This window comes from Bubalus kerabau, chromosome 4, assembly GCF_029407905.1.
Source record: "Bubalus kerabau isolate K-KA32 ecotype Philippines breed swamp buffalo chromosome 4, PCC_UOA_SB_1v2, whole genome shotgun sequence".
Taxonomy (NCBI): domain Eukaryota; kingdom Metazoa; phylum Chordata; class Mammalia; order Artiodactyla; family Bovidae; genus Bubalus; species Bubalus kerabau.
Genome location: NC_073627.1, coordinates 176,102,678 through 176,122,998, shown reverse-complemented (window position 1 = coordinate 176,122,998; position 20,321 = coordinate 176,102,678). Strand labels below are relative to the sequence as shown.

The following is a 20,321-nucleotide window of genomic DNA, read 5'->3' as shown; positions in this document are numbered from 1 at the left end:
ACAGACTGACGGATCACACCCTGTAACCTCAAACTCTGGGTTCAGGACTCAAGGTGCCTGAGCCTGGGTCTTTTATTGTGCCTCTGTGCCGGCTCCAGGTGGAGCTAGTGGTTAAGGACCCACCTGCCAGTGGACGAGACATAAGAGAGCGGGGTTCGATCCCCGGGTTGGGAAGATCTGGGAGGGCACGGCAACCCACTCCAGTATTCTTGCCTGGAGAATCCCATGGACAGAGGAGCCTGGCGGGCTGCAGTCCACGGGGTCACAAAGAGTCAGACACAACTGAAGCGACTTAACACTAGCACTGTCTCCACTCTGCCCTCACAATTCCCCATCCCGTGGCTTTATCATGAGTCGTGTGATGTTACAGAGCAAACAGAGGGTGTGTCTCTCTCTCTCTTTCTCTTTTTTTTCAACATTTTATTTATTGAGGTAAAATTCATGTAACATAAAATAATGATGAACGATTTAAAGGTGTGTAATTCTTGCCATTTAATACATCCCCAGGGTGCTGCGACTGTCAGCCCCATTTAGTTCTGAGACATTGGCAATATATCGAAAGGAAACCCCGTACTCAGTAGCAACAACTCCCTGTTCCTCTCTTCTCTCTGCCCAGCCCTGACGATCACTGTTTTCTGTCTCTACGTGTTTACTTATTTCAGAGGTTTTCTCTACCTGGAATCATGTAACATAAGCCTTTCTATGTCTGGTGTCTTTCACTTGGCAAAATGTTTTGCTAAGTTACAAAATGTTGCACACAAGGTCCACCCATGTTGTATGCAGTGCCCACCCATGGTGTAGCATGTCGACATTGCTTTGTGTGGCTCGATAATATTCCATCGTATAAATGCACCATATTTGTTTATCTGTCCATCAGCTGATGGACATTTGGGTTGTTTCCACTATAGGCTGTAGTAAGTGGTGCTGCTCTGAATATTCATGTACCAGTGTTTATTTGAAGGCCCTCTCCAGTTCTGTCAAATATGCTGAGGGGCAGAGTTCCTGGGTTATGTGGTAGTTTGGTATGTTTAACATCTTGAGGAGCTAATGGATAAACTGTTTCCCACCGTTTTTGCACCATTGTGCATTCCCACTAGCAATGTATATGGGTTCCGATTTCTCTATATCCTTTTCCGGCACCCGTTATTTTCTCATCAATTCGACTGTGGCCAGCTTAGTGCATGTGAAGTAGTATCTACCTCAGTGTGCCTTTGGTCTGCATTTCTCTGATGACGAAGGGATGTTTTTCTTGTTTTGGCTGTGCTGGGTCTTGGCTGCTGTGCCAGGGCTTTCTCTAGGCGGAGAGTGGGGGCTGCCCTCTAGTTATGCTGCATGGGCCTCTCATTCTGGTGGCTTCTCTTACTGTGAGCATGGGCTCTGGGGTACTCGGGTTTAGTAGCTGTGCGCGCTTGCTTAATTGCCCTGGGGCATGTAGAATCTTCTTGGACCAGGGATTGAACTCATGTCCGCTGCATTGACAGGTGGATTCTCAACCACTGGACCACCAAAGAGGCTGAATCAGACAGAAGCCAGGTTCAGAGCTTGTCACTTGCGTGATCTTAGATAAGCAGTGTTGAGGTTCTGAAGGTTGGTTTGTTAGTCGCTCAGTCATGTCCGACTCTTTGAGACCCCATGGACTGTAGCTCACCAGGCTGCTCTGTCCATGGGATTCTCCAGGCAAGAATAATGGAGTGGGTTGCCATTTTCTTCTCCAGGGAATCTTCCTGACCCAGGGATAGAACCTGGGTCTCCTGCATTGCAGGCAGATTCTTTACCATCTGAGTTTGCCCCTCGATAAAATGGATTCTTACCTCTCAGACGCTGTATGAAGTGTGGATGGGTAATTGTACAGAAGGTGCCAGAGCAGTGCTTATCCCACCACGGATGGTGCTTTGACGGTCTTCTTCATGCTCCATCCCAGGTCACTCAGGACCGGGAAGACCAGGGGCCTGAGGGACCAGGCAGAGGAACTGCTGTCTCCTCTCCTTCCCTGTCGCCAGCCTCTGAGCGTTCTCGCTTTCTCTCAGCCCCTAAATAGAAATACTTGCACAGCCCTGTATAATTAATGGCTGCACTTTAGTTCACTGTATCACCAATTTCATATTAAAATGCTAGCAGAGGGGGCCCTTTTCCATTTGTCTGAATCATCTCCAAGGCAGTCTGTAATTGGCCCGTGGCCCCTTGTAACTTCTTTGGACACTCGGAGGCTATATACCTTGGGTGGCTGCCACCTTCTTACAATGTCACAGAAGGCAGGGAGTCACCCCTCCCACCCAGGGGCATCTCCATTCCGTCTCCTGAGCTCAGGTGAGTGTTGAATTAATGAGGAATGTGCCCTTACTCGCACTTCTTTGGTCTTTGTGCTAACTGTTTACACACAGCGTATCATTTTCCTCATAATGACCGTAGGAGCTGAGAGTTACTGTCCCCTTTTTTTAAAGAAGAATGCAGAGCGGTTGGGTGGCTTCCCCAAGCCTCCCCTCCCAGCTCATCACTGGGATGTGGAGTTAGAACTCATATCTGACTCCAGTACACTAATGTCTTTGTACAGACATGCGTTGCCTCTCATGACTCTTAGATTAAACCAATCTAGAAACCTACTTGCCTTTCAGTGCCTGAGGGTAGAGACAATGACTGTTGTCTTTTAATGGGATCTGAGCCACACCATTTTTTATTCAAGTCTCATTAAAAGAAAAAAAAAAATGAAGCACCTTAGTGGGGCCTGTGGCTTATTCATATCTCCAGATTCGGGCCCTTAATTATATTCTGGAATAAGTGTCATTTAAGTGCCCCAGGATGTGCTGATATGATGGGGGCTTGAAATGTGGCTCCTCTGTGGTTGAGATGTTCTGTGAGTATAAAATATACACTGGATTTTGAACACTTGTGAAAGTTATATAAAAATTTTCAAGAACACTGGAGTTGGCATCCATTCTCTTCTCCCAGGGATCTTCCTGACCTAGGCATTGAACTCTGGTCTACCTGCATTGCAGGCAGATTCTTTACCATTTGAACCATCAGGGAAGCCCAGAAGAAGCAAATGTGTGTAGCTTAGATGCTCAGTCATGTCCACCTCTTTTCAACCTCATGGACTGTAGCCCGCCAGGCTCCTCTGTCCATGGGATTCTCCAGGTAAGGATATTGGAGTGGGGTGCCATTTCCTCCTCCAGGGGATCTTCCCAACCCAGGAATCGAACCTGTGCCTCTTATGTCTCCTGCATTGGCAGGCGGATTCTTTACCAGTAGCACCATCTAGGAAGCCCAGTGATAATTTTATGGAAATAAGAAGTTAAGATGATATTTTGAATATATTGGTCAACTCAAACATATTCTGAAAATGAATTTTATCTGTTTACTTTTTTACTTTTTCATGTGGCTAATAGAACACTTACAGTTGCATGTGTGGCTCGTGTTATATTTGGAGGGGGGGCAGGTTGATGGAGAGGTAGGCTCTCTTGGCGTCAGCTCCTGTTCTGAACACGGTACCTTGATACTTACAGGAGGGAGGTGAGGGTCAGGGGTGTGGGAACAGAGCAGGGTCCCGGAGAAGCCAGGAGCATGGTCTCAGAGTATGTGGACATGTGGAATGATGGAGATGCAGGATCTACATGAGCCTCATCAGAGTTCCTGCTGATAGTACACATGCTGAGGTTCCACAGAGGAGCTGTAAAAAGTGTAAAATGTGCTCTGATGCTGGGGGCAAGTGACAGCCCTGCTAATCCTCAGAGGTCAGATCACCAAGTTTTGCTTCCTCTGTGCACACCACACACGCACAAACACACATATGCACACACTCACACACCTGCACACACCACACACCTGCACACACTCACACGCATGCACACTCCACACACACACTTACGTGCATACCACACATATGCACACACCACACACACACACACACCACACTTGCACTCATGCACACACCACACACACTCACACACATGTGCACACTCATACACATGCGCACACACACACACTCACACGCACACACACAAACACATGCACGTCCCCACATTAGATTAGCTGTGAGGCAGGCTTTGCAGGCAGACCTCATTTCACTCCAGCTCCCTCACTCAGCACCTCTCATCACCTCTCTGAGGAATGGCTTATTCATCTGCAAAACAAGGTTCATAATGCCTTCCTTACAGGGATGACTGTGGACATTAAATGAAGTCTTTACTCATATTTTATTGTACATCAGCCTAGGGACCAGAGGAAGAGATGGCAGCCACCAGCTGGATTTGAATTGTGGGTCTACAACTTCCCAGCTGTGTGACCCTGGGCAGATTACTAAATTTCCTCCTGCCTTTATTTCTTCACCCATTAAAATGGGAAGGAAAGTATTCACCTACTTCCTGCTGCTGCTGCTAAGTCGCTTCAGTTGTGTCCGACTCTGTGTGACCCCATAGATGGCAGCCCACCAGGCTCCGCTGCCCCTGGGATTCTCTAGACAAGAACACTGGAGTGGGTTGCCACTTCCTTCTCCAATGCATGAAAGTGAAAAGTGAAAGTGAAGTCGCTCAGTCATGTCCAACTCTTCTCGGCCCCGTGGATTGTAGCCTACCAGGCTCCTCCATCCATGGGATTTTTCAGGCAAGAGTACTGGAGTGGGGTGCCATTGTCTTCTCCGACCTACTTCCTAGGGTTATTGCAAAGATTAAATAAGGCAATGCAAGCCAAGGGTTTAGAACTGTGCCCAGCAGAGAGCCAGCGCTACGGAAGGGTTGGCTTTTCTTACTATTGCCTGGTGACTGTTCCAGCCTCCACTTCCCGCTGCCCCCATCACAGCTAGGCTGTCCCAGTATGAAAGACTCCTGCCTGAAGCCTGTCTTGCCCCATTCACCATAACATGCCGTTTGTTTGGGAAAGGAGCAAAGATGAGAAAGAAGAGGAGAGAGGAAGGGAGAGAGGGTTTAGCTGGGATGGTTAAAAATACTGCAGTGGCATTAAAGGGCATGGGGTAGACTCCTGGCAGGCAAATCCCTTCCTTTTTCTCTGCTGCCTGAACACAGCAGGAAGCGTGACAGATGCTTCCTGTCCATAAGGCAGCTATTTCATCTCATGCCCTCATTTTCCCCTTGGCCAAACATTATGTGTGGGTGAACCAAAGACCCTCTCTCTCTCTCCCTCCTTCCAGCTCTCTGCCTCCCTCCCTCCCTTCCTCCTTCCTTCCTTCTTCCCTTTTCTATAACAGTAAAATATTTTAATGGCAATTTTAAAAGCCTACTGGCCTCTGAGACCTCTGTTCTTCCACTGCTTCCAGAATCTCCATGGGGCTTCTGCCAACTCCATTTTGAAAAAGAGCCCTTACATGGGGGAATTGCATCTGGTTGACTCTGGGGTCCCCTGCCATCTTCAGGTCCAGCTCTTAGTTGCTGGGAATCGGGGGGATTTGCGCTAAAGGGCAGGGGCAGCCCGTGGCTGAAGACACGTGGGAACAGTGATCAGATGTTCTTGTCCCTTTCTTTCCTCCGTCCATTGCAACACACCGCCTCCAGGAAGGAGCAGGACACGTATTCGATTTTGTTCCCATTTTACAGAGCGTTACACTGAGAGGCGATGCGACACTGGTTAAAAACTTGAGCTTGGCCATCAGTCACACCCACATACCAAGTCTGACTTCACTCCCTGTTCTCAAATCACTTTCCTTTTCTGGACCCTGGTTCCTTCATCTGTCAAGTGGGCGTCATGATGCTTCCCTCCCAAGAGGGCTTTGCATTTGGGGTGAGATGATGGCTGCAAAGCTCATCACACAGCGCTTGACACCTCGTGCTTAAAGCACAGTCTGCGTTCCCTCTTGAACCTTCAGTGACATCCCAAATTAAGCTCCAGGGTGCTCAGTGTGGCACTCAGGGGCTTCCCCTGAGGGGCACCGGCAGACCCTGCCCAGTCAGCACTCTGCTGCAGCGCCTCCTCCTCCCACCCACACTCCCCTCCCCTGCCAGGGATGCTCCAGCTCTTACCCCTCCTCCCATATCCAGTTTCTGCTCCTGAAGCCCATCCATCCTTCCAGCCCTGCCCTAAATCTACCCCTGCCCATAAAGCCTTCCCAGGTCCTCCGTGTTGGGATGAATTGCTCTCTCCTGTATTCCCAGCATCTCACTGTGTGGGAAACATGGCCATGAATTAGGTTAAAGGCTCCTTAGGATCCATTTGTCCCCATGACTAGCTTATGATCCACTGGCTGGCAAGGACCGGGCGGTATCTCTCTTTGTTTCCCCTGAGTCTGGCTCTGGGCCTGGCATAGAGTAAGCACTGGACTGAAATGTGTGTGTGAAATTAACTCACCTGGAATGCTTTTTTAGAGGCAGATCTATCATACAAAGCAACAGTGCGCCTATCAATTACCTGGTACCCACCCAGGACCAGGGAGTTTACACGTCGTACCTCCTTTAATCTTCAGAGCAACCCCATAAGATTAATAGCTTTCCCCCTACTTTAGAAAGAAAGGACCCAGGACTCAGAAAAGGGAGGCATCTCCTCAAGGTCACACAGCCCTGAGGCTGCCAAGCTGTGGTGAGAACCCAGGCCCACATCACTGCAGAGCCTGAACTCCTTCCATAAATCATGCCAACTCCTGGATCACTTGGGATTTACAGAGACTTGGGTCACTTGGGGGTGGGGCTGCTGGTCTTCAGGATGGATGTGGGATTTCACTTCTGGAGGCCTGCAGTGACTGATGGATTGTGCTTCTTGCACAGGGGGCATCAGCTTTGGGAGAACCAAGGGGACGTCCGGGTCAGAGGCAGACGATGAAACGCAGCTGACATTCTACACGGAGCAGTACCGCAGCCGTCGCCGCAGCAAAGGTAACGGAATCCAGGAGAAGGTTCCCGAACCAGGGTTTGTAGGGGGGAAATCTGGGAAGCAGCTTTGTGCTTCATGACAGACTCTAAATCTTCTTCTTCAACCTGGTCCCAGTCCAGTTAATCCTGAACCTGGCATCCGATACCCTGTCTACCCATTCTCTATTTCTCTCTGTCTTGCCCTAGTCCTCAGAGGATTTGGAGATGGTTTTGTAAGTTTATGCGTTTCTTTTTTTAATCCATCACAATAAAAAATCAAATCGAAAGGAAAATCAGAGTAAGGAAAATGATTCCAACTCCGCTCAGATGTGTGCACGGTAATCTGCACCATGCTGTGTTGCGTATTCTAAGGGGCTGATAGCTTAACTCAGAGATTCTTAGCAACCAAAGTGCAAAATGGAACATGCTCAGCAGTAAGATGCACAGAGTCTGAGCGGGTAAAACCGGCACTGGCCCCGGAGATCCTATTTACCTGATATAGAGACCAGACGGAGTTGTCCTGTTGGTTCCTGTAAACAGGACTCCCTGCGACTCTCTAGACAATGTTTTGTGTTTTCTACAGAGAGAATCGGTATTGATGCTTGAGTGCATAATTTTTTTCTCATGATGACACTCAATGTAAGAAGACATGAAAATGCTGAGGCAGGACCCCGTTACAGGGCTTAGACCTTGTGGCTGAGGTCCAAGGTTCACTGTGGTAAAATCTGCTTTCACTGTGTGTAAAATGTGCAAATTTCGCTGTGGTAAAATGTGCTCTGAGGTCCACGGCTCACTGTGGTAAAATATGCTCTGAAATAGAGCACATTTCAGGCCATCACCTGGGAATATAATTCCTCAACCATGAGTGCTTTTTAAGGACAACAAAGTAGCAAGTTCAAGATTGCAACCTTGGAGGGAATTTAGGGTGCAAGCATGTATTCCCAGCAAGTGATTAAGGGCATATCCATGAGCTTGGAGCACGCCCTGGAGAGGATGGAGGTTCCCTCGTGAACATGACGGCAACTAATCTAGGTATGTGGCCATCTGTGCTCCCTAGTCCCCCAAATTGCATAAAAGGATTCCACCCATGCATGATGGACAGTCAAAGGGCACAGATCATGTTGCTTCTCTGGGTGCCTTGAGCCTTGGGCAAGTTATCTACCTGTCGTATCCCTCAGTTTTCTCTTCTGTGTAATGGGCATTGGACCTGCCTCATAGATTTGGAGATGAATTTTCTTCTGTTGCATTAAAAAGTATCATGGTGCCTGGTAGATGCTAAGGGCAAATAGTTCAGTTCATTTCAGTTGCTCAGTCATGTCTGACTCTTTGCAATCCCATGAACCGCAGCACAGCAGGCCTCCCTGTCCATCACCAACTCCCAGAGTTTACCCAAACTCAACATCCATTGAGTCCGTGATGCCATCCAACCATCTCATCCTCTGTCATCCCCTTCTCCCCCTGCCCTCAATCTTCCCCAGCATCAGGGTCTTTTCAAATGAGTCAGCTTTTCACATCAGGTGGCCAAAGTATTGGAGTTTCAGCTTCAACATCAGTCCTTACAATGATCACACAGGACTGATCTCCTTTAGGATGGACTGGTTGGATCTCCTTGCAGTCCAAGGGACTCTCAAGAGTTTTCTCCAACACCACAGTTGAAAAGCATTAATTCTTCTGCACTTAGCTTTCTTTATAGTTCAACTCTCACATCCATACATGATCACTGGAAAAACCATAGCCTTGACTAGATGGACCTTTATTGACAAAGTAACGTCTCTGCTTTTTAATATGCTGTCCAGGTTTGTCATAACTTTCCTTTCAAGGAGTAAGCGTCTTTTAATTTCATGGCTGCAATCACCATCTTCTGTGATTTTGGAGCCCAGAAAAATAAAGTCAACCAATGTTTCCACTCTTTCTCCATCTATTTGCCATGAAGTGATGGGACTGGATGCCATGATGTTAGTTTTCTGAATGTTGAGCGTTAAGCCAACTTTTTCACTCTACTCTTTCACTTTCATCAAGAGGCTCTTTAGTTCTTCTTCACTTTCTGCCATAAGGGTGGTATCATCTGCATATCTGAGGTTACTGATATTTCTCCCAGCAATCTTGATTCCAGCTTGTGCTTCTTCCAGTCCAGCATTTCTTATGATGTACTCTGCATAGAAGTTAAATAAGCAGGGTGACAATATACAGCCTTGACATACTCCTTTTCCTATTTGGAATCAGTCTGTTGTTCCATGTCCAGTTCTAACTGTTGCTTCCTGACCTGCATACAGGTTTCTCAAGAGGGAGGTCAGGTGGTCTGGTATTCCCATCTCTTTCAGAATTTTCTGCAGTTTATTGTGATCCCACAGTCAAAGGCTTTGACATAGTCAATAAAGCAGAAATAGATGTTTTTCTAGAAGTCTCTTGCTTTTTCAGTGATACAGCGGATGTTAGCAATTTGATCTCTGGTTCCTCCACCTTTTCTAAAACCAGCTTGAACATCTGGAAGTTCACAGTTCACCTATTGCTGAAGCCTGGCTTGGAGAATTTTGAGCATTACTTTACTGGCATGTAAGATGTGTGCAATTGTGCAGTAGTTTAAGCATTCTTTGGCATTGCCTTTCTTTGGGATTGGAATGAAAACTGACTTTTTCCAGTCCTGTGGCCACTGCTGAGCTTTCCAAATTTGCTGGCATATTGAGTGCAGCACTTTCACAGCATCATCTTTTAGGATTTAAAATAGCTCAACTGGAATTCCATCACCTCCATTAGCTTTGTTTGTAGAGATGCTTCCTAAGGCCCACTTGATTTCATATTCCAGGATGTCTGGCTCTAGGTGAGTGATCACACCATTGTGATTATCTGGGTCATGAGGATCTTTTTTGTATAGTTCTTCTGTGTATTCTTGCCACCTTTTCTTAATATCTCTTGCTTCTGTTAGGTCCATACTATTTCTGTCCTTTATTGAGCCCATCTTTGCATGAAATGTTCCCTTGGTAGCTCTCATTTTCTTGAAGAGATCTCTAGTCTTTCCCATTCTATTGTTTTCCTCTATTTCTTTGTATTGGTCACTGAGGAAGGCTTTCTTATGTCTCCTTGCTATTCTTTGGAACTCTGCATTCAGATGGGTATATCTTTCCTTTTCTCATTTGCTTCTCACTTCTCTTCTTTTCACAGCTATTTGTAAGGCTTCCTCAGACAGCCATTTTGCTTAGGTATTATTTTTTGTTTGTTTGTTTTAATTAATTCTTACGGGCATATAGTTGATTTACAATATTGTATTAGTTTCAGGTGTTCAGCAAAATGAATTCTGTATATATACGTGTATCCACTCTTTTTTCAGATGCTACTCCCATGTAAGTCATTACAGAGAATTAAGTAGAACTCTCTGTGCTCTATAGTAGGTTCTTATTAGTCTCTGTTGCAGATAGTAGTGTGTATATGTCAACCCCAATCTCTGAATTTATCCCTCCTACTAAAAATAGGACTTCCATATAATCCAGCCTGGAGAACCCCATGGGCAGAGGAGTCCGGCAGGCTAGCATCCATAGAATCTAAGAGTCAGACACGACTGAGGGACTGGCGATTTATGATCCAGCCATCCCCCTCCTGGGTATATATCTGGAGAAAACTGTAATCTGAAAAGATAAGTATACCCCAGTGTTCATATCAGCACTGTTTACGATAGCCATGACATGGAAGCGACGTAAATATCCATCAGCAGAGGAGTGGATAAAGATGTGTCGTGTATGTATGTATATACACACACAGATGCAGTGGAGTATTTAGCCATGAAAGGTGGGCCTTATTAATGTCCGTACAGTTCTCACTGTTGTTTTCTGTATCTCCATATCCCTGGTGCCTTTCACTGAAAAGGCCCCCTAAGGGGAGTGTCTCCCTGGACACAGCACCTGGAGAGGTATCTTGGACTCTGCAGACACTAGAATACACTTAGCTCTCACTCTTTCCATGCCTCAGCCCTCTGGAATCTGCTGCAGTGGAGACTTAGAAGCTGGTGATGGATGATTCTTGACCTGTCTTCTCCCTCCCCCAGTATAACAGCCAGAATTAGGGCTGGGGAAGTCAATGAGTCTTCTCCAAAGAACTGGGCTATTTACAGCTAATTGGGAAGACATCCTTCATTGACTGTGTCCCTCATAAATTGGAGTTCAAAAAGAAAATCAAAAGCAAGCCACAGGACTTGAGATAAAGAACATGGCCCAGGAGCTCCATACCCTCCGAGAGACTGTGCTATGTCTTCCGGATGGTGAGAATGCCAGGGCTGTGATGCATTGCCCACCGCCCCCCAGACACACACACACCTTCCTTCCCGGTCCTCCTGCCCAGTCAGTGCCGACGCTGCTCCGTCCCTCTCCTCCCTACTGTTGCTGACGGCCAGGCCTCTCACGCCTGCTCTGGTTCCCACCACCTCCTCCTCCTCCTCCTCTTCGTCTGGGTTCTGGATCTGTTTGCTTGTTTGTTTTCATCTCTTTTTTTTTTTCCTCTCCCCTTTCCTCTCTTCTTCCCTCCATCATCTTTCACTGCATTCTTCTCATTCCTCCGTCTTTTTTTTTTTAATTAATTTATTTTAATTGGAGGCTAATTACTTTACAGTATTGTAGTGGGTTTTCCCATACATTGTCCATCTCATTTTTTGTTCTCTTCTGTGTCTCCACTGTTTTCCTTCTCTCTACTTACTGCCTCTTGTAGCCTCTCCCTTGCTTTTTCCGACATTTTCTAGTGAAGCCTTTCTCCCTGCTTTCCTCCCCGCTTCCCACAATATCTCAGCTATTTGTCAAGCACCAACTATGTGTCTGACCATGTTCTAGGCCATGGTAACAGAAACCAAACAGTTTTTAAAAGCCCTGCCCTCACGGAGCTTGTATTATATCAAAACATAAACATATTAGATGGTGGGATTTCCTAAATCAAGAGTCAGCAACCTTTATCTGTAAATGGTGAAGCACTGAACATTTTCAGCTTTGCAGAACGTGCAGTCACCATTGGGACTACTTAACGCTACCGCTGTACCTTGAAAGCTGCCACAGACAATACATAGAGGAATGAACCTACATGTGTCCTGCTGCTGCTAAGTTGCTTCAGTCGTGTCCGACTCTGTGCGACCCCATAGACGGCAGCCCACCAGGCTCCCCCATCCCTGGGATTCTTCAGGCAAGAACACTGGAGTGGGTTGCCATTTCCTTCTCCAATGCATGAAAGTGAAAAGTGAAAATGAAGTCGCTCAGTCGTGTCCGACTCTTAGCGACCTCATGGACTGCAGCCTACCAGGCTCCTCTGTCCATAGGATTTTCCAGGCAAGAGTACTGGAGTGGGGTGCCATTGCCTTCTCCAACATGTGTCCTAATCAAACTTTATTTCCAAAAACTGATGCTGGTCCAGATTTCACCAGTGACCTTACAGTTTGCTGACCCCCTACCCTAAACATCCCCATCATACAGGTAACTATAGGACTGGTCCAGGAAGCAGGAGTGCGATCCCACAACATTTTGTGAAAGGAATCTGATCTCATGCCGTTCATGGTCCTGCTGCCTAAGGGAGTGGCTTTGTCAAGCTGAGTTCTATGTTGGGTCAAGTAAATAACTAATCAGTCCACCACTTTTTTAGGTGTTTGATAGCATTAACTAATGAGGTGATTGGAGATGGTAGCTTCCTGCTTGTCCGAATTTCACCTTAATTAAGGAGAGATGGCCCTAGCAGAGGACGCTAGACTCACTGTCAGGAGATGGGTAGTGAAGTCTGTAGCCCTGCCACTCACTCACTCAGTGACCCCTTGGCCAGCAAGTGCCCTCTTTGGGCCTCAGTTTTCCTAAGTTTTGCAAAACGAGGATATTTATAACTCCTGTCGTCGAATCTGAAGCTCATTGTAGTCTAACCTATGTCTAGGGACTGAACAACCTGACTAAGCGTGTTTCTGGGCAGCAGGACCTGGGCTCCCAGCCCCAAGGTGGTTGTAACCTCCTTGGGAGGGGGATGCAGCTCCCACAGAGGAGTGACGCTGATGAGGGTAAGCGCATGTGTAACTGAAGGTCCAGATGAGAGGTGCAGATGGTGCGTCCAGCCCCAGGCACAGTGCTGAGCAGGAGACAGAGCATAAGCTGCCACTGAGTCCAGCAGCACAAGCGCCTGGCAAGAACCTCCCAGCCCAGTTCTGCGCAGGTGGCCATGGGGCCTTGGGCAGGTCTCTCTCTCTCTCTTCAGTGCTCAGCCAGTTCTAGAAACCCAGGTTATCTCGTTCCCAACTGCATGCACTTCCCGCTAAGCTTCGGTGCTTAGTTCACCAGCAAAGAGAACAGGATGTGAATGCTCCCTGGGTTTGCTTGGTTTTTGTTTTAGTTTCTTGGTTTAATTTGATTATCCTTAAGCTGAGCTTTTCTGTAGTGATAAGAACTCTTGAATTGTAAGCAAAGCTTTGGATGGATGTGTGAGGTACTTTTCCTTTTTTTTTTGGCTGCATAGCGCGGCCTGTGGGATCTTTGTTCCCTGACCGGGAATCGAACCTGCACCCCCTGCACTGGAAGCCCAGAGTCTTAAGCGCTGAACAGCCAAGGAAGTCTGATGTGTGAATTTTTTTCGTTTTGATTTTCCCCTGCTAACACACACACACACACACACACACACACACACACACACACACAGTTGAATTGTGTTTTAGAGTAAGTGGACAAGTAAGGGAAAGTTCAAGCCACATCTACAGAAAAGGAGGCCTTTGGGGATTGAGGGAAGGAGACTGTTCTGAAATATAATCTGAGAATGCCCCGATAGAGCAGAGACTCCAGGAAATGGGAACAGAGCAGAGTGAAGCTGAACATCAACAGAACGGTACCTGCTGAGTATGAGAGCAGAGGTGCATGGTGCCCTGGGGCTGGGGATGAGAGAGATGCCAGAAGGCTGTGGATTTGAGAATGATGGCAGCTGGGCTGGGGAAATAAGCAGGGGCCATGCCCTGACCATTGGGACACCTATCCCATCCTTTACCCAGCATTTCTCACCACATCATGGGGTTTCAGAATCAACACTCAGGGGTCCAGATCCTTGCTCTGCTATTCCCTAGCTGTGTGGCTTAGGCTGAGTCACTTTCCTTCTCTGGGCCTCAGTTTCCCCTGGGTAAAGGAAAACAAGTCTGGGATTAGTCCTTCTACTCTTCCTTAGGCTTTTTGCAGGGCTTAAAGGAAGTAAAGTATGCAAAGGACATGCTTAGCAGAGCATACCTACCACACGGTCCGTGCTCACTAAATGGTAACCAGTTAAGCGCAGCAAATGACTGGCTTGCGCTCGGCACAGCTCTGTGGCCTTTTTCCAATGTGTTGGTCTTCAAGTTGGTCTTGCTTCTAGGTGGGAAAAAGAACATTTTAGGTTAGAATGTAGACTTGGTGGGCCTGGCCTCTTGGGATGTTGTGACATGATTTTCTTTCTTTCTATCCTTGTCCCTTGCTAAGGACAGCCTCTTTCCCTGGGACATCTGCAGGGTGTCCTCTTCCAGCCTGCAGGTTGCACCTTTAGGACCTGCTGCTCAGAAAAGTGTAAACACTAAAGTCAGAGCGATTGGTGTTTAATCATCCTGTAAGCCTTTGTAGCTAGAGTAACCTGGGAAGAGTGCTACAAACCCAGGCTGTGGAGGGGATGTGGAACAGATGGTCCTGGGATCTCGGGTGTGTAGCAGGGTGCCTTGGAGAGAGAAGCAAGGCTCCAGGGTCCTTATTTCTGTCAACCTCCTCTGTCCAACTGACCTACTCTCCCTACCAACAGGGATCCCTACTAAGGACAGAATGACTGGAGCTTAAGACAAAGGATTAGATGGCAGCCCCAGAGAGGAAAGCATCAGAGTTTATCAGGTGGGTTTATCAGTCATCCTAGAGTGCAGACCTGGGCAGAGGGAAAGCAGGGCAGGTTAGGACCGGTGGAGTGCCAGAGAGAGGTAGTGCCCGTGAGCTTGTGAGAAAAGGAGGGAGGCAGGAACAGAGGAGGAGGAGCCACACAAGAGAATGTAGTGAAGCTACTGGAGGGCTTAGACCTTGGCCTCTGACCCCGGGTGCACCCTTGTCTGATTCTGAGGACTGAGCAAGGCTCTGGACCTCAATTTCCTATCTGTCGATCAATGAGGTAGAACTTGATGCCCTCTGAGTTCTCAGTAATACCAGTCATGATGGAAACATAGGCACAAGAAGGGAGAAAGAGGAAAAGCAAAGCAAAGCCATGCTTGATTGACTGAATGCTCTCTGTGCGTGTCTGTGCTCTTTGTATGAACCATCTTATAGAATTCCAAGTAATATCACAGGCAGGGTTTGTGTCTGTGTATTTGGCTTCATCAGGTCCTTGCTGCATCAGGTGAGGCCTGCCATAGTGGCACGCAGGCTCTCTAGTTGTGGGGCAAGAACTCTAGAGCACTGGAGCTCAGTGGATTCTGCGAACGGGCTTAGTTGTTCTAGGGTATGTGGGATCTTAGTTCCTCGACCAGGGACCGAACCCACATCCCCTGTGTTGCAAGGGGATAAGGGTTCTTAACTACTGGACCACCAAGGAAGTCCCAAGGGACTTTTTTTTTTGGTCATACCAAACTGCTGGTGGGATCTCAGTTCCCCAACCAGGAATCAAACCCATGTCCCCTGTAATGGAAGTGCAGAGTCCTAACCATGGGACCGCCAGGGCAATTCCTGGGAAGGGATTGTTCTTACCTCTGTTTTTTCAGCTGTGGAAACTGGGACTTAGAGAAGTCACTTACTTGAGATTACCACCAGGTAAGGGGAGCGGATATTTGGAGTTAAGTTCTTTGACCTCAGAATCTGCTCAGATCATTGTATGTTCAGATGCGCATGTGCGGCGCATCCCCCAGTGCCTGTGCCAGGTCTGTACCGAGGGGGTCGGTTCCCACGTCTGTGCTGGTGCTGAAAGCCTGATCAGACCCCTGAGAATATCCTGGTGTGAACTCTGTGACCCTCCAGAGAGCATCAGCCCGGGAGGAACTAGGACCAAAAACAGGGCTGGTCAGAAGTAGCTCGCACACTGAAAAGTTACTGCAGTATCCCGTGGGGGGCGGGGCGGGGCAGCCACCGTAAGGACCAATGCTCCCAGGGCTCCGCCACCGCTGGGGGTCCTGTTATTTGATCAGGGAGGAAAAAGTATGTGACAAAGAGATCTTCCAGTGCTGCACTGGCTTCAACCCATAGCAGTTGTGAGAGCCGGCATTGCTCATCCTTTCCAGCTCCGCTGTGAGTGATGTCACATCAGTAGCTTATAAGCAGCTGTGGAAGAAGTATTTATACCATGGGCATTGACAAGCAGTACAATGCAGGCTTCCCTTTCCCCCTCAGAGCCCATTGTTAAATAAGTAAGAAATAAGCTATTAATATTATACAAACCAGAGGGCAAAGAATTTTTCTTCTAGAAATAGTCTGAGCAATCCAGAATCTTTCCCAGAGGACAGAGCACTAGATCTGGGACAAAGCAAATTCAGACTCAGAGCATCTCTCTTCAGAAACAGAAGACAAGGTCAGCTGGGGAGGCTGGATATTTAGGGCCTGCGTAGGAGGATGGAGACTCTGGTGTTACCCGCTTGAAGGACCGCTGTGTCCTAGGATCTGGGTCAGGTCAGAGCCAACAGTGGATCAGGTGTCCTCAGCTGTGTGGTTCAGAAAGGCTGTCAGAGGCAGGGTAGTTCTCTGATCTAATTAAACCTCAGAATCACTTGGAAAACTAAAAAAAAAAAAAAAAAAAAAAGAAACTAGTTCTAAATAAACTAGTTATTTCAGACACATTATATGGGAATATCTGGCCAAGGGATCTGGTATAAAATTCTCTTTCAATTCTAATTTTTGGCCAGGTTTGAAAAAAAAAAACGCTGTACAATTCCCCTGACATATTAGCTAATACTCCATGCCTGTTCTTATTCTGGCATTACCTCCTCCTACTGATTGTGTGCCCCTTTTCCCATGCCAGGAACTTGACTCCCAGTTCTAAGAGGAATGACAACTCAGAGGGACCATTTATTGTCGCTTTTTTGCCAGGTCTGTTGCATATTCACCAATCATTCTCTGTGATCTTTTACTGTCCTTGTCTCTATATGCAGAAGAATGACAGTAAAACCCGGCAGAGGAATTTCTCCAAGGTCAAAAAGTCAGTAAGTTACGGGATGGAGTCTTGAGCCTCATTCCACGTGCTCCCCAAATCTGGTGTCACCATACCGTAGTATTAGCCTCTAGGAGAATCTTACAGACTTTTAAACCCTTTCCTTCTTGCCATAACTCTTGCCCTGTGTGTGCATTCTCAGTCGCTTCAGTCGTGTCTGACTCTTTGTGACCCTATGGACTGTAGCCCGCCAGGCTCCTCTGTCCATGGGATTCTCCAGGCAAGAATCCTCCAGGGCATCTTCCCAACCCAGGGACTGAACCTGCATCTCCTGTGGCTCCTGCATTGGCAGGCGGGTTCTTTACCTCTGAGCCACTGGGGAAGCCCAGCTCTTGCCTGGGTAGTTAGCAGTTTGTGATCTGTGATATATAGATACCTTCCTCCAGAAGGTTTCACCAGGCTCTGCAGGCTTTCTAGAGATATTCTGGTTTCTCTCATGAAGAAATGAGATCGGGAGCTTGGATTTTTCTTACTGAAAGAACAGTAAAATGCAGAAACACAGCTTTGATCTATGCCTGCATTTGGCCCTGTTTGACAAGATGTGAGAGAAAAGTATGCATTCAGAAATTGTTATAGGCTCATAAACCCCCGTCTAATGTCTCTCTTCTCTCCCTTCCCTCAAACCTCAGAGAAAACAGACGTTGGTTTTTTGTTGCCATTGTTTTCACTCTTAAAGGTCCCTCCCAGACTACCTGTCTTCAACCTGCAGACATCAAGCGGCTTGGCAAACAAGGATTCCTTGAATGTGTGGAGGGAGCCAGACAGCTTCAAAAACTCCCTCCCCGTGCTCGTGACGGTCCATGAAATACTGTTCAAATTGTGCTTCTTTCTCCTCCTCCTTAGCGATGCCAGCCAGCTCAGCACCTGACCGCCTGGCGTCCAAGGGAGGGAGGCAGCTGTCAGGAATCAAATGGGAGACCAAAGGCGATAAAGCAAACATGTCGTTTTAGTTGCTTACACTGGCAAGAAGGAATAATCAGTCTCCCTCGCTTTCTTGTTTTTCAGCTGGACTCAGCAGGATCCCCTCCTCCGGCCCCCTTTCCTTCCGCTGAGGGATTGGGACTCCCTGCTTCCCATCCGGGCGTGAGCACTCTGTCTTTCACTTCCCTTGCAGTCCTGCAGCCGGCAAGGGTTCTCCTCCCCTGCAAACCCTTTCCTGGATACAGAACTGAAACCACTGGCTGTGACTGCTGACTGTGTGCCCAGCGCACTATGAGATGCGTGTATGCCCAACCTTATGCAGCCCTGACCGTTAGTTTAGGTGACCTTGGACAAGTTAGTTGACTTTCCAGGTTTCAATTTCTTTTTCTAAACAATGAAGGTGAGGGGACTTCCCTCACAGTTCAGGGATTAAGACTCTGAACTTCCACTGAAAGGGACATGGGTTCAATCCCAGGTCAGGGGACTAAGACTCCACATGCCACATGGTGAGGCCAAAAAACTTTTTTTAATTAAAATAAATAAATAAAATGGAGGTAAGAATCCCACTTTACAGGATTTGCATGATAATCCGACAGAGTCATATGTCACTAGTGAAAGTGCTAGTTGCTCAGCTGTATCCAACTCTTTGTGACCCCATGAACCGTAGTCCACCAGGCTCCTCTGTCCATGAGATTCTCTAGGCAAGAATACTGGAGTAGGTTGCCATTCCCTTCTCCAGGGGATCTTTCTGACCCAGGGATTGAATCCATTTCTCTTGCATTGAAGGCAGATTCTTTACCATCTGAGCCACCAGGGAAGCCCTATGTCACTAGAGTACAAGGTATATGAATGAAGATAATTTGAACAAGGCTGGGAAGGGTGAGTTGACTCAGATCAAGAGAGACTTTGATTGTCAAGTTCATTCCTCTCCCCGTTCATTGAATCAACTAATGTTTACTAAGTGTCTAATGGTGTTGAGGCTGTACGCTAAGGATAGGGTATAGAGTAGCAAACAGACCAATCAGGGGACTGCCCTCGTGAATCTCGCTAGAGAGAAATGGGGAGAGAAGGAGGGCCTCACGAATAAACACGTAAAGGTATATATCACGTCACACTGTGAGACGTGCCACCGAAGAAAATATAGGGGGGACATCCTTTCGTGGGGAAAGTCACAAAAGGCATCTTTGAGGAGCCCATAGTAATGCTGGAACCTAACGATAGCTGGCAGGTGGCCGTGTGCTTCAGAAAACACCTGTCCAAGTGAGCAGGAGAGAGCCTGAACTTGAACCTATGTGAAGTGGGGAGTGCCGGAAGGTTTTGGAAGAGAGTTGCATCCTCCTGTGCCTGTTTTAAAAAAGATCACTCTCTCAGCAGTGGAGGAAGAACTGGAGGCGGGGCAGACCAGTTATAAAGGAGAATGTTGTGGTAGTGGCGGGGGCCCTCTGGGGGAGCATGGGGGGAGTAGCTTCTGGGGACGTGTTAAAATACAGTTAGAGTTGGTGACCGATTGGCTGTAAGGTGAGCCTGTGAGGACTGCTGAAGACACGGGTTGGATTCTGGTGTGGGGGGTGGAGAGCATCACAGAGCCAAGGAAGCTGGGAGAGGCAGGCTTAAGGGGCGAGGAGGGGGGGAATGGATGAGTTTGTAGAGCCGCTGCCTTGGGGTGCCTGCAGGACATCCAGATGCAGACACTGCCAGCCAGCTCTGCACCCAGGAGAGGTCTGATGGGGGAAAAGGAGTAGGAGTCAGCACTCTGTGGCTATGCATCACTGTCTGTTTCTGCTTAGCGAACAAACTTAGCAGCTCCAAACAACATACATTTATTATCCCACAGTAGTTCTGCTGCTCAACACTCCAGTTACATTACTTTCAGGCTCTTTACTCAGAGTCTCAAATCGAGGCATCGGCTTAGGGCTTTGATCTCAGCTGAGGCTCACGGCCTTCTTCCAAGCTGGTGTAGTCGTTGGGGGGATTTGTTTCCCGCATGACTGACATGCCTGCTCTGTAGCTGCTGTGGGCAGGACCATTCCCAGTTCTTACAGGTCACCCCCATGGCAGTTCACAGCATGGCTTCCTTAAGGGCTGTTGAAGAGCATCTCTTTAGACTCATTTGATTTGGCCAGACCCACCCAGGGTAAACTCCTATATGATTAACTCAGTCAGCTGCTTCTGGACTTTAATTATATCTGAAAAGAATCCTTTCAGTTTTCTCAGATAACATCGTTTAATCATGGAGTGATATCCCGTCATATTTATAGATCCAGCTGCGTTTAAGAAGAGGGGATGTACAGAAGGTGTATAGGGCATGGGAGAGTCTTGCAGGTCATTGAAGAATTCAGAGCTCTACTAGATGGTAAATGAAGATGCAAGAGGAATTGGCTGTGCTAGGGGGCGATGTAGACTGGCAACAGAAGAGTTCCAGGGTGTTCTGCTCAGTCATGGATTCTAGGCTGGAAATGTCCTTCTCTCAGTATCTCAGGTACAATC

The 20,321-nt window shown here is 47.6% G+C and overlaps 1 protein-coding gene and 1 long non-coding RNA gene across 2 annotated transcripts in view; both read left to right on the top strand.

The window, feature by feature from the left end:
• Positions 1 to 20,321, top strand: part of ASTN2 (astrotactin 2) — a 1,029,079-nt gene that overhangs the window by 343,294 nt on the left and 665,464 nt on the right. Inside the window, exon 5 of the mRNA XM_055579471.1 lies at positions 6,705 to 6,812. Within this exon, the coding sequence (XP_055435446.1) occupies positions 6,705 to 6,812 (108 nt within the window). The remainder of the gene's footprint in view (positions 1 to 6,704; positions 6,813 to 20,321) is intronic.
• LOC129650711 (uncharacterized) lies at positions 14,546 to 18,383 on the top strand. Its single transcript, XR_008713959.1, has 2 exons — positions 14,546 to 14,623; positions 17,919 to 18,383. It is a non-coding gene; the product is annotated as an uncharacterized LOC129650711 (long non-coding RNA).